This window comes from Dicentrarchus labrax, unplaced genomic scaffold, assembly GCF_905237075.1.
Source record: "Dicentrarchus labrax unplaced genomic scaffold, dlabrax2021, whole genome shotgun sequence".
In the NCBI taxonomy this organism is placed as follows: domain Eukaryota; kingdom Metazoa; phylum Chordata; class Actinopteri; family Moronidae; genus Dicentrarchus; species Dicentrarchus labrax.
The window spans coordinates 23234030-23248430 of record NW_026136704.1 but is presented as its reverse complement, the minus strand read 5'-3'; the positions used below and the strand labels follow the sequence as shown (position 1 = coordinate 23248430).

The following is a 14401-nucleotide window of genomic DNA, read 5'->3' as shown; positions in this document are numbered from 1 at the left end:
ATGTAAACACAGCGATTTTCTTCTGCCTGTCGAGTGCAAAGCTCGGTCCAGGATGTTGTGATGGAGCCAGGTCTCTGCAAGATGTGGGCACAACAGTTCAATTTCATCCATTACATTTTACATTAGCCAGGAGTCGGCTGGTTCCAAAATGGTTTAGTTTAGCTCATATTCCAACTCCCTTCCCTCTCTTCCTGCGGTGGCTGCAGCACTCTGTGATGATAGAATATCAAATAAAAACAATAATGTAGCAAAGTTTAAAGGACTCATCGTAACCAGAATTGTTTCATTACATCAAAGATGGTACCCTTATGATCATCAAGGTCAGTTCCTTCCTACCAATCTCACTTCCATTTGGTGGAAATTTGATTACTAGTTGTTCGACTGATAGGGGTCTTTCAATGGCCAATTTCGATATATAGAGAGCAGGGCTGCCGATGGCCTTTATATAATTCAGATACCCCCCCCCCCCTCCAAAAAAAAGTCATGTATATTACCATTATTCCATGCACATTACAGTCTAAAATACATGATATTTAAGGGAGAGCGGGGTAACAGTATGTCAGCCACAACATTATTCTACACATTATTACATAATATATATATAATGCTAGCCAATAAAGGTTTTAGATTAGATTTACTGTAATTTAGAAGACACAAAGGTCACTGAGGAAATGTAGGCGTTTACAGCACAGTGCACTGAGAGTTATAGTACAGGCCTCTAAACTAAACTTTTCACAACCTTCCCAAATCTCACAAGGGGGAGCACTAACCAACTAAAACACTGACAAGGCTGGCAGACAAAATGTCATATTATCACCCCGATCATTCGGTCTGTGTTAGAGATCTCCTCACCAATTTTCCAAAATTACAAAAAATCAGCTATTCTCAACAATACAGACATCCACAATTATCACCTGATAATACTGTCACATGCTCTGTGGTGTACATTTAGAGAACTGCAGACCTTCCAATCAAGGTAGGAGAATGTTTCCTTCAGATACAAATTGAATGGTCAACTTCACGAATGTTTTAGTTTCCTCACAATACTTTGAAACTAGACACATGTTGCAGACACGCGCCTTCAAATATCTTACCTGAAGAGTATAAGCAGGCTTAATACAACAGTACTGTAGCACTGTAGCTACTGTACAGCAAGGCACAGTTTTCACGGCTGAATCTTTTCTCCTATATCTCACCAGTTTCAGAATAAACTCTATATTTTAGAGGTAGACTTGATACCAGAGAAAGTTTCTGACTTCACCTTCCAATCTGAAATGAAGCATATTTGATGTCTGAGCTTTGCCGGTAAAGGTGCCATGGTTACTGGGCTTATCAGGTCTGAGCAGGTTTCTTAGAAGCAGCTGTGTGTCGCCAGATCAATTTAGAGGACGAACCAACCTCTGGGCTGGAAATAGAAATGAGCAAATTCCCCACCTGAAAAAACCCATAAGGTAAGACTCCCTCTATAGATCCTAATATATGTAACTTAATGCATGACTGCCTGTTGCCACTTTGCTGACAGAGAAACAGGACAGTGCTTCACAAAGCAGTTCATGTTTTTTGGATACATGTTATGCCAATTTAATTTCAGGGTTGCTAAATATGCTATCAAAAAAAGCTATTTTTCAGCACTCGCATGACTGTTTTAGAGAGGGTATAAAACTGATGATTCAAATAGCTCTGCCACCCAGTTACTGTGTAAGCAAATTGTCTGTTAAAACAGTTTCAAGTGATTTAATCAGACTTTTATGCATACATGGTGCCAGACTAAGTACCGTGAAGTTAAAATGGAGCTGTGTGTGTTAAATCATCATGGCATGTTTATGCTCTGTACAGTCCATGTCTATTGTACACTAATGGTTACTAAACAAACAATAGTGCATAGTGTAGTGTATTATGTGAGGCTAATGGTTCTTAATCAGGGAGGATGGCAACTATTCATCTATACATGGATTCTGTTAGAGACAGTATTGGAAGTGTATTATTGATGCTGGCTGTATATTTAATGTGTTTGAACAAATGGGTAAACAATCCCCAGTCAAACTCATCAAACAAAGTCAGCTCTCTCAAGCAACTCTAGAAAAGTAGGATGACTGCTGCACACATATCTGCAAATGGGCTGAAACACAAACCACCAGCAAACTGAAAAACAGCAAATAATTGAGGCAGAAATGTACACTGTGGTCAGGAAGGAGAAATAATTGACATGGCTCCTCGGGACGAGATTGAAATTTTTAAAATTGCTAGTGATAATTAAGCAGAATATATTCTTCCTACATTGTAGATATTAATCTTATTCAAATAGCTTGCATCTTGACCCGGACACAGGCCCTAAATGGAAGGAAAGCCAAGGCAATATTTCAGTGTCAGTGACAACATGGGGAACAGCTTCATGATGAATAACTGACTGTATTTCACTGAACTTCCACATAATCTCTAAACTGAAGTTCAATGTAGAAAAACACTGTTTGATGCAAAATGCAAATTTCTTTTTTATTTGATCTAAATGCTTCTCGTTTGAACTCTTGCACAGCGGCCTCTGTGTGATTCGTGTGTTTTGATCATATTTTCTGTGTGAAAATGTTGGTGACACAGAAACGGTGTGTGATATAGTTGTGTTCCTCACAAACCGGGAAATGAAGATACAATACATTTTTCCTGAACTTGTTGGTGCGCAAAATAAAAAAATATGAATCTCACCTGGACAGGACAGTCCTTGCAGAACGGCTAACAATGGTGATGTGGCTGAGGAAAAAATTCTCTTATCAAACCTTCCTGGTCATACTAATGACATCTGGAGAGGCTTACAGACAGGAGAGTCTCTTCAAGTGATGGTAAGGTCATTACTCTGCCCAGCTTCAATTCTCAGTCATCCCAAAGAGCCAATTATTCCAGGGTTTGACAGATCACTGAGATTATAAAATACAGTTTGGCCTCGTATTCTGCTTGGTAGGTTGTTTCTATTTTGAGCGTCAACACCCCAAGGTATTAATTCTAATGGCAATTGCCTCACCACCAGAGGGACCAAACAGAGTGAAAATTTGATCCACAAACTAAATTGATGTTACAGCTGCAATAAACACTTGAGGGCTGGATATGAAGCGAGGGGATTTATGGAAATGACAAAGGCCATACCCAGAGGATTTAATGTAACATAACCGGTGAGGAGATGAAGTGAAGGTAACATTTTGTGTGGTTTTGTTTTGTCTTTTAAGCATTAATGGCAGTAAAACTTGAAATAAGAAAATGTGCTCTTGCCAAAGTCATTCTATACTTGGTTCTACACGGTTCTACCACGTCTTTATCGTGTCACCTCATTGCTCTGTGACTGGGGTTAAAGAAGCAGAAAGAAAAAATTACAAAATGTTGCACATGTTGAGTAACTTACATGTGGACACAAATGTCAACTAAGTGAAAAGTTGAACATTAGGGGGTGCCTGATTAGCTCAGTCAGTAGAGCTGGCACCCCATATACGGAGTTACTGCAGCGGCCTTGGTTCGAATCCGACCTTCAGCCCCTTGCTGCGTGTCATCCCCTCTCTCTCTACCCACTTTTCCTGTCAATCTTCAGCTGTCCTATCCAATAAAGCCATGAAAAGGCCAAAAAAATAACTTTAAGGGAAAAAAAGTTGAATCTTTAATTAATTGGAATTAATTTTAGTGGTAGTAACTGAAGTTAGTTTGGCTACAGCAGAGATTACTGCAACATAGCACAAAAAGCTAACTGAAACAAGGCTAAGAGCATACAGCCTGAGTATATGAGCCCAATCTGATCATTTGTTTTTTATGTAAGCTGTCGCTATATGACTTAGACATCGTCAACTCTCTCTGGTGTCTGCCTGCCTGGCTGAGCCCATTGCCCATTGTTCTCTCCCACAGGAGAGACAGACAGCGGTGGAGTGGCGCACACTGACCACACCACTCCAAGTGCAACAAAAGGCCTGTGAGCAAAAAGTCAATAACACTAATTTATTAATGTAATCTGTGCAAAAGATGTTCAGGCAATGAAAACAAACACTCAACAGAATAGAGTTCATTCAGGTAACTCTGTAAGGATGCACTGAAGCGGCAAACACTGGGAGAAAGATTACATGGAGAGTTTGTTATTCTATATTTTGTAAAATAAAAAAATATAAAAAACATTAAGGAACAGCTTTGATGAAGGCAATTTTTTCTTAATGCATTTTTTTAGTTAGCGTATACATTGGATTGATTTTAATAACTTTAATGCACATGTATTACCTAGCAAAATACAAGTATCGGATCAGGATGGAATCGGATCGGGATCAGCATTTTCTCCAATAATTGTTGAGATATTTCAGCTTGAACCAAAGCAGTGGACCAACCGATAGTGGCATCCATACAGCCATGCTTCTAGCATGGATAAAATATGATAGGATTTTGATATTATATATTTAGAGTGCCTTTTGGACATTTGGTATCTTGACCAATAAAAGAAAATAATATGGTATATCAGTTTTAATATATAAGATGTGTAAACCTCAATGCCTCAAAACCACTCATAGATAAAACCTTATAATTCCAAGGTCAAAAAATATTAAGGAAAGTTTTCAGTAAAGGAGAATAAAAAGGCACACTTTCCTTGAAGAGTGCATTACATGAGAGGAAGTAACATTACACAGGCACAGCGTAATGCAGTTTTAATCTGTAAGGAGGAATAACTGCAGCCTGTGCACCTGAGTTGCCTCGCCACCACAGGATTGACCTGAGGCACCTTCTTTAGCCTGCGAGGCCAAGTTACACCTCAAACCAGATGACAGCATTAATCTGGCCACAACAACCCTCCCCTCCATCTGGCGAGACAGTCGAGCAACAGGAGAAAGGAGCAGGGATGCCTCTCACTCCTCAATGAATACTAATCTCTCATCTCTGGCTCAAACAAAGCCATCCTGCTTCCAAATCAATGACAAATTCCGCCCTTTTACACATAAAAAAATCGTCTCTTTCACCGAGCCATCAACTATCATTTTAGAACTAACCTATCATCAATACAGCATGGCAGAAAATCCATCCAACCCTATGACACCACAGAGAGAAAAATCCCATCTCCTATTGCTTTACTGTAACAGCCAAACAGGACTATAATCTTCTAACGTCTTAGTGCAAAACTCATCTGCAGCCACGAGACAGCCCAGTTTCTACCTGCACCACAAAGCCAAAAGAATAAAGGTTTTTTTCTTTACAGACCAGCAATTTTCACGCATTTTACTTTTGAAAATCAATCTCCCTCTTTTGATACAAGCGCTTTAAAATGCTGATGCTGAACCCGTTTTTTCCACTCATATTGTCTCCTAATGTAACGACATCTTGCAATTACAGTTTTGACAACGCTTTTCAGAGTAATTGTGATGAATTGCAGAACTGCCTACTCGAGCCACAAACACCAGCATTAATAGCATTTCTTTCTCTCGAACCTCAAGATAAATGCCTCTCAGCAAATCAAATGTCGCTGGAACAGTTAGCGGCCTTTCGTTGTGTATATGTGTGTTTGGATGCCTGGTCTCTGAAGTTCACACACTGGTTTCTACCCAGAGCAAAGGTTTCATTTAAAGAGGGAATGTACCTCATTAGTGGTGCCCAGGGTGCATCCAGGGTGCACCTGGTTTAAATGATCACGACCCTCGCCTACGCCCGGGGTGTAAATGACACACTTCCCTGAGATGCATCATTTATGGGCTACGATCAGCAGGGGAAACCAGTGGTTAGTACATACGCAACACACCTCATTTGGATGCTTTTTCCTTTGCAGAAGTTCTGTTTTTCAGATACTCTGAAGGTACCGTAAGCTGAGGTAAGACTTAAAGAGCAAAATGACTATCTAATTGGCAGAGTGGGAAGACTGAAGAGTGGGCTGATAGTGTCATCTCTGTGGTGGACAAACCGGACTGGTCACCAGTGGCCACATCATTAGTCACATGAAGACGGAAGATGGCTGCAGAGGTGACAACAGGTGAAACACACCTGTCAGGCTGCAGCTTTACCACTCGCTCAATCAGCCTGTGCTTTAGTGTGATTCACTGCACTGAATATTTAAGTTTAATTATACCACCAGCTGATTCACAACCTGTAGGTAGGCTTTAAAATGGATTTAATCAGCTAAATAAACAGAATATAGAGCGACTGCTTTTTAATGAAGCCTTTGTGGAAGTCTGACGCAAAGCCTGACATTATTGAGCAGTGGGTGTTAATGAGGTAAAATGATGACTTTCATTGACGTAAGCTGTGTTTACAGCTAACCTAGCTGTAGACTTAATAATGATTCACACTGGAGGGATCTACCTCCTGATAAACACCAGTGTGACCAAATACGGTCTGATACGGACATTTTACAAGAAGAAAAATGTGTTGATGACAAATGGGCACTCATTGACATCTATAGCATTCAGGGGCAGGCTCGGTGAAACACACACAAAGTGGAGCAGAGACACAAATGAACTGAATATAGAGTTCCTCCGGTTCACAACAACTTGTATGCAGGATTCGAATCATGAGATGAAAAGTTAAATTTTTTACAAATAAAAGGAAATATTAATTGTTTTGCACAGTATATATCCTAGTTCAGAAATAAATAGAAAACATGTTTTGTGGATTTGTGTCTGAGAAAATCTTTTCAGTCATAATTTGTCGTCAATCTCATTTGGTTAAAAAGAATCATGAGAAATGTCGTTTTGTGAATTGTATCGACTCGTGAGTCGAGTGTATCATTTCATCCCTACTGGTACGTTACTGGTAGTGCAATAAAAGCTTCCCAACAAGAGTAATTCATTAATGTAATCTGGTGAAAACAAACACTGACATCTGTAGAGCGCTTTGATCTCATCATGTTGCCAGAAACCCTCTTGTGGTGTGTTTGTAGCCTCCAGGTGCTGCCACCTTCATTAGACAAAGTTGATCAGGTTCCCTGTTTTGAATTGTGTTTGATCCGATGATACTCGGACCACTTTTGCTTTTAGTTTGATACCACATCATCGCCCTCGTCTTATCTGTCAACTCTCTTCCCGTTACATGGTGAGTGAAAAGTGACTCCTGCTACTCTGTGCTGCGACTCTGAAGTGGGGGTGGTGGGCAAGTAATATAATCAGTGTATGCCTGAACACCATGTAACATCGGTAACACTAACTACCACAGCAAGCCTACCTTACAACTGACTTTGCTAAACAAGAACCACTTCGCTTATGAAACAAAACCTCTGAGGGTTAAAATGCATTAAATTGATGTTCTGTCTTTTTACATTTCAATTCCATAAGAGCTGAATGCTCGCCATCTGAACACCTCACTTGAGAGAAACCAACCATATGATCTTGTATAATGGTGTGCATGAAACAGCAACTCACCATCTGTTTCTACTATACAAAGTCAAGCAGATACACTGTATGTCTAATCAACTTGAGTGTCTTTCGGTATTTTAAGGTATCTTTTCACAGAGAATATGTTCACATCTTGTCACATGTTTTTGGGGAGAGAAGCTTGTTTTCATTTGGCATCTGTTGTCAGTTAAAAATATGAATATCACATCAGATAAGAAGAATTTATCCTCCAGGATTTTGCATATTATCAAGACAATATGTAGTTTTCTTTTACTGTAGCTGAGGGGTTTGACAGACATAATTTAAGCTTCCTTCTGGTCCAATTTAAAGTATCCGCCCCCACCTGTCTCTTAATTGTTTACTACAGATACAGTTTATAGTATTGCACCTGTTATACACACCTCTGCTGTTAATGCTAAAGGTCAGATTATAAATGTATTTGGTATAGATTTGTATTAAGCAGCTGAGACAATTTTAAAGGTCAATTTTGAAGGTCACTATACTGCTGAATGACACCATCCCTAACATATTCATGACCAGGAGCAGCCCTTTCTTACAGCAATTTATATAATTCAAGTACACCACATGGGGTCTGGAATAGTACAATACCTGTGAATAAAACTGTAGAAAAGTGAGAGTTTTATAAAACTTATAAATGAGTTCTGGAGTTACTGGAGTTATTTTGGTGGGCCACTACAATCTTAAGTCTTAAATCGCTTCTTGTTTAACCATATTTTATTAGGGATTTAGTTGTACAGATGGCTCTCTCTTCCTCCTCTAATACATTCCCACAGTACCGCAGATGTTATAAATATACGGTTGTGCGCGTGCTCCTTGAACAAATAATCGAAAGTTGTTTTTAGCCAACATTTGACAGCACTCTTCCAGTCAGACTTTGTGTCACTTCTAAACTATTTCTTACTGAATAAGCATGATGATGATGTTGGACTGTTAAAGTGTGCTGCGGACAGCAAATCACTAATGCAGCACAGTACCAAACATCAAAGTGAGCCGTTCCAGTAGAAAAATGCTGATTAGTTTTTGTGAACACAATGGGTAACATTGTGTACTACATTTTTCTGTCTGATGTTGGGGAAACATGGATGTTAATTTAATGTGCATCAGCTAAAATGTGCAAGAAATATAATTATATCACCTTTATAGCAGCAAAGAAAACACAAGCTGCCGACTGTAACGAGAATATTTGAAAATGAGTGCAATGATAGCATGCATAATATAAACATTAATTGTTTTTTGCTGTAATGTGGGAAATGCAGAGGGATGAGAAAGACTGTCACTGTCACTGTAAAACCTTAAGAGTTTATATAACTGAGTGTAAAAATCTGTACTGTGTCAGTGTTAACATAGTCCCGCGTCCATCAAAGTTCACTCAGCACATTCGCGTTGTTCTGATCACCTGCCTCAAAGTCACATTATCTGAATGAGCCGGCCATGCAAAGCCACAATCAACACCTCTCAGCCTGCGCTACTGGAACTGCCACTTTATAGTGTAAAGTTGAACATGCAGCAGCTGTTGTGTGTGTAGGAACAGAAACATCTGAGCACCGCTGTCCTCTTTTATTGTGTGGTGAGTGCGAGCCTATTCATTTGACCTAGATTTACATGAGAGAATCTTTTAGGTAGCACCGGCTCTTTCTGCCTCTAATCAGTGTGTGTACCCTCTGCAGGGGTCTTCTGTGTGTTTGTGGCACACAGAGTGGACACCCACACTAAAGCTATGCGTTAGCCTAACAAATGTAACCCCGTTTGAGTCAGAGAAGATAAATTCAGATCAATAAAGAGACTCAGACGATGTACGGATGTTTTCTCAGCAGCAGATTCTGCTGGTGACAAGGAAGAATGATGGCTAATGTGTTCGCTTTTAATGTTTTTCAGCTTATCGGCCTGCAAGAGGAGAGGAAACTGATGCACTTTCTCTGAGAATAGATTCTGGTAGACAGTTTGAATTTTCCTAAATTCCTAAACTTGACTAACTCTACAACTCTTTGTGATTCTTTATCCCAAAAGCGGAGCACATCTGCGTTCATTTTTTAAACAAAAGCTATTGTTAACCTATTTGTCTTGACAAAACTACCATTAAAAATGTATAAAAAACTAGAAACAACAACGAAATGTATTACATTTTCCATCTCATTCAACAACTTCACACACTGTCGCACAAAAATATCTCCCATTCATAGGTTTAATTAGCTGCTCTACCTGCAGTGTGAGGGGAGTTACAATGCCTGATTTATTGAACAATCAATAACCTGTCTAAAGATCTGTTATGAACTGTAATGAACCGCAGTCTTGATTCTGTGATGGAAATAATAATAATAATAATTGTTTGGGCCTTTAATCAATAGCGACAGCTGTAGAGTGAAAGGAAAGAGGAGAGAGGGGACGACATGCAGCTAAGGGCCACAGGTCAAACCTGTGGCCGCTGCAGCAAGGACTCAGCCAAGGTAGATTAAACTGAAATTTGACTGTTATGTCTGTGACAAAACAGCACTAATGAAGTACTGCTGTGCTGCAGAAATGCTCTGAACTACAAATCTTTTTTTAGTGAAAATGAATTTATGATGAAAAACTGGATAATTGTGTGTAATCGTAAGTCATATTGCAATATGTTTTTACTATATATCGTGCAGCCAACTGTGACTTGTCTTGCTTTCCCTTCAAAGCAGAAATAAACATCTATTTTAAACCATTCTAAGAGCGCAGCCATAGTGTTCAAAGAAAACTTTACTGGAACTGTGGATGGACAAAACCAATCAGAAGTTCTGTGTTTACATCCACACCGTGACCAGTCGTCTGATACGTACAGTCTGAGTGCACTAAAGGTCATTAGAAAGGACATAACATAGCATAAAAGACTAAAATGCACAGCTTCTGCCCATCTGTATGCAACAGGGAGGAAACTAGCGAGCTGTGCTTAACAGATGATCATGACACCAAACCATCTCAGCAGTAAAATGCCAGGAGGCGTTTTGGATTCACACCACTGATGGAAAACGTGGATAAAGATAAACTGGCTTTTAAAAATGACATTGCCTTACAGTGACAAATGTGAAATCACTGCATGGATGCAGTATGAGAACTGGATCCCGGACCTTTATTTTAATAGAAAATTACTCACCCAGCACATGAGCTTAAGTTTTTATGCTTCCTGGTTTCACATCACAAGTTTTGTGCAAATAAAATTAAAAATGCATGATACAAAAAGTGATAATTGAGCAGTTACACAGACATCTCTTTTAAATTGGTGATGTATGAGGAAAATACTTTTTTGGTTCTCATTAAAAAAAGTTTTTTTAATAGACTTTGTGTATAAGTGATAGCCCTGTTACAGATATCAGAGTTTGTATTATTTTATATATTTTATGTAGTTTTTTATGTTCAGTAGCAATTAATGAGCAACATTTCATACCTAGAATATGTGACAACAAACAACTTTGCCAGTGCCCAGGAAGTGAACAGGCAACTCTTCAGCTGCTAGTCCACACCCCCAACCGTGGTCCTAACCCAAGTCCCTATGGACTGAGGTACTGTATGACGACTGAGTAAACTCCACCTGCTGATGAAGGCCACCAGTTGTAGCTGAAAGCTCGGGGACACACAACCATGTCAGCGGATCTTGAGATAAAAAATGTTTTGTCATGCATACAGTTAATTTTCCAATTTACCAAAGTACCTTCCAAAACTACTGTATTAACGCGGCCATTACACACAAAGTTTGGTATCTAGAAGTAGGCTACCCACTCAATGGCAGCTGGATTGACTGTTTAAGTCTTTGACTTTGACTTGTGCTCTTCCAGATATCTTCCAGATCTCTAAATGTCTCTTTATTGCCTCTCTCTGGTAGCTGCTGGCGCCATTCAAAGAGAAGCTTTGCACTGATAGTTAATTCTCATGCAGCACCCTGCCGGGAACGCTGTTTGTTTCGACGATGGACCCTGACCGACTAATTTCTTGTTTAGTTAATCATGCGATACATAATCAGAATTACCCTAAGCTCTGTGAGTTATTCTGTGAAAAGGGATATAGCTGGCTCGCGAGCAAACACCAGCTTACACCAGAGCCAAGATGGTTCCCGTCTCATTATAAACCAGCCGTCACTGAACACAATCAGCTGAGGACATGACAATATTTTAATAGCCGGGGCCGAAGAGAAAGGCATTTTTACAAGAGGGGGGTGAGGTTGGCACGCTAACCTAACTCTACATCCAGACAGCTGGGAGCCAAGTCACCTTTTCATTGTCCTCAGGCCAGTTTGAGCTATCTGATGGGCAGCGGTAATGTGTAAGAGTGAGAGAGACACACTGGATGGTACAGCCAGAATGTGATTTATTGCTTTCCAGTGGTTATAACAGTTTAAAAATGTTCAGCATCTGTCTCAGATCATAAAAATGAAAGGATCCTGCAGGCAGCTAAGTATTAACAGATTTATTTTAGAGTTTAGTAACCAATTAGCTACGGATCTTCTCATGTAAAGCCAATGAGCTGCTCAGTTTCATCAATACCAGCTGGCTCTACTTTGCTCATGTGAAGTCGGACAGACGGGCAACACAGTTTTGCGCCGTAGCTTCTTATTCACTAAACATGACGTTTCTGACAGGCAGGACTGGGTTGTTCTCTTTTTTTTTTTTGACAGGCTTAGCTGCTGTCAGGAATGTGAAAAGAAATCCATCATGAAAATGAATAAATCCCTCCCATCTTCAGAACTGGAAGCGGCAGAAGTTGCTTGTCAGTGAGCCGCAAAACTGAATTCATTTGTTGTTTCATTTAGCATTCACTCCAAATCAAAGGATGGCAGATATAATGTCACACCACAGATTTTAAGCCAGGTGTCCTCTGTATTGTTGAAGGACAGCATACACACTTTCTAAGTAATTTCAGCATTCAAAAGTAAGTTAAAGATGGATGTAATGTTCCTGTTTTGTCTTTTCCAGTGAAAACCTGAAAGAAGCAAACAAATCCTGACATAAAAGACACGAGCTGTAACAATCTCTGATTTCCACAATGGAGAAAAGCCAACAACTGGTAAGAAATGATGCAGCAGCACAGCTGACAGGAACAAGATTGGCCAAGTCAGAAGAGCCTATGGGCTTCTTTGAGCCTGAATGATGCCGAATATGTGTTCGTAAGAGACAGGAAAATTAATACGATTTAACACATCTTGTCAATATTTTTGTGTTTGCTTGTGATTATGTGAGGTAATAGCATCCAGCTGGAAAACGGCTCCCAGTTTTGGCTCCAAATGAGATGTTTATGGTCCAAGTTATTCCGCCAAATTAATTGAAATTTGATCAGTTTGTCATTACACTAATTGCTAACGACATGCATGCAAGCCAGTAAAAAGCCAAAACTGAGTGCAGGACTTTGAACCTGTGTGACCATTATGTTCATGAAGTGACGCATATCCAACATGTGACAGCTGGGATTTCTTGTCTAGAATTTTTAAAATGACATCTCTCTCTTATCAGGTAGTCTCATATGCTTTTATGTTATTTTTAATCTCACAAGGGGCTATAACCATCAAAAGAAATCAAAAAAAGCAACAACATTTGACTTCCTTGAAATTTCAGAGCATTCAACCATGCAACAACATTATGCCCTCTTAAGATGAAAAGTACTCTGCTGCGTGCTTAAAAGGGGACCTCTGCTAAAACCACAAGCAGCAGCAGCAGCCACAGCAATAAAAATTACATATTTCATGAATTGTCAGCGTGCTTGTTCCTTCATTTGAATTCAAAATTTTGCTGGAGGAAGAAGGGAAGAGGAGGAGGGGGGGGGGTCTGGTCTTTTCAGATGGACACATCTTAGGCATCTGAGCAGGCTAATAGCTTCTCCTAACTGCCAATAATATGAATCTGAGTAATGCATTTGAATACATTTACACTCACTCAGGTTATAATGCAAAGTGAAATCTGCTGTTAATGCAGCTTGTGTTAAAGGTCATACAGGTACAGTACATACAGTACTTTCTTTATTTATTGTATTTCATTGCCTCAATTCATCACAGTTAACCCTTAAAACCCACACCAGCTTGTCCTGTGTGGAATAAGTTGGTTAAAAGAGGAATTGTTACTTTCTAACTGGTTTTTCTTTATAAATGTCGTTACAAGTAGGCTATATATTTACCCCTTTACATAATTCTAACAAACTGCAGTGGACTCTGGTTTCACTCACAGACTTCCACTTCCAGCAGCCCGTCCTGTCAATTAATTAGCTTACCTTGAAAGATCCATATTAACATCAGTATGGCTCGGAGTCTTCTCTTTATCTCCATGGCCCAACATCCACCGGCAAGCTCCAGCAGACGAGGAGCTTTTTTTCTTTTTAAAGTTGACGCCGAACACTCTCTTCGCTCCTCAACTGCTGCTTAATTGTCTCCAAGTAGCAATTAACAGAAAGCAGCGAGGCAGCTCCTGCGAATAAAGCCCGCTCTCCTCTCCCCATCCCGCCTACAAACTGCGGCTGACATCGCGGAGCGCACCGGCGGCTCCTCTCGCCTCCTACTTTACAAACCACGGGGAAACAATTCAGGTTTTCTTTTTTCTTTTTCTGCCGTTTTTCATATGTTGAATCCACTTCTGCTGCTCGTCTGTGGGGCTCCTTCAGTGTGTCGCTCCTTGCTGTGTGCAGCTCACACATTAGTACAGTAAACTGTAGGAGCTTATTCACCTGCCGGAGCTGCTCGGTGTCGCCCCCTGGCATCAGAACCTCAACTGCACCTCGTTGCTCAATAAATATCTACAGTGGCCTTTATTAGGCTGGTAAACAGTGTATATGATGACTTTTTATCTTTTTTAATAGACATAGACCTAAAATAAAATTAAAGTTTATCACCCACCACTTTCTTTTGCACAGTTTATCATATATTTAACTCAGGTTATACATAATACTTATTCATATGTACACATATGCACAACAGTCTCGATATATAAACATATTTCATTTAAATTATACTTAAGGTATATACCGCAATTTTATTTATTTACACTGTGCAACTACCTCCTGCTGTGTGATTTCATTCATCTTTCAAGACACACACACACACACACACACAC

At 39.8% G+C, this 14401-nt stretch overlaps 1 protein-coding gene across 2 annotated transcripts in view; it reads right to left on the bottom strand.

The window, feature by feature from the left end:
• The window catches only part of esamb (endothelial cell adhesion molecule b), a 45703-nt gene extending 31741 nt beyond the window's left edge, over positions 1-13962 (bottom strand). For both annotated transcript variants that reach the window (XM_051397311.1, XM_051397312.1), the window contains exon 1: positions 13566-13962. In XM_051397311.1, the coding sequence (XP_051253271.1) occupies positions 13566-13620 (55 nt within the window). In that variant the 5' untranslated portion in view covers positions 13621-13962. The remainder of the gene's footprint in view (positions 1-13565) is intronic.
• Between the last annotated feature and the right edge of the window lie 439 nt (positions 13963-14401).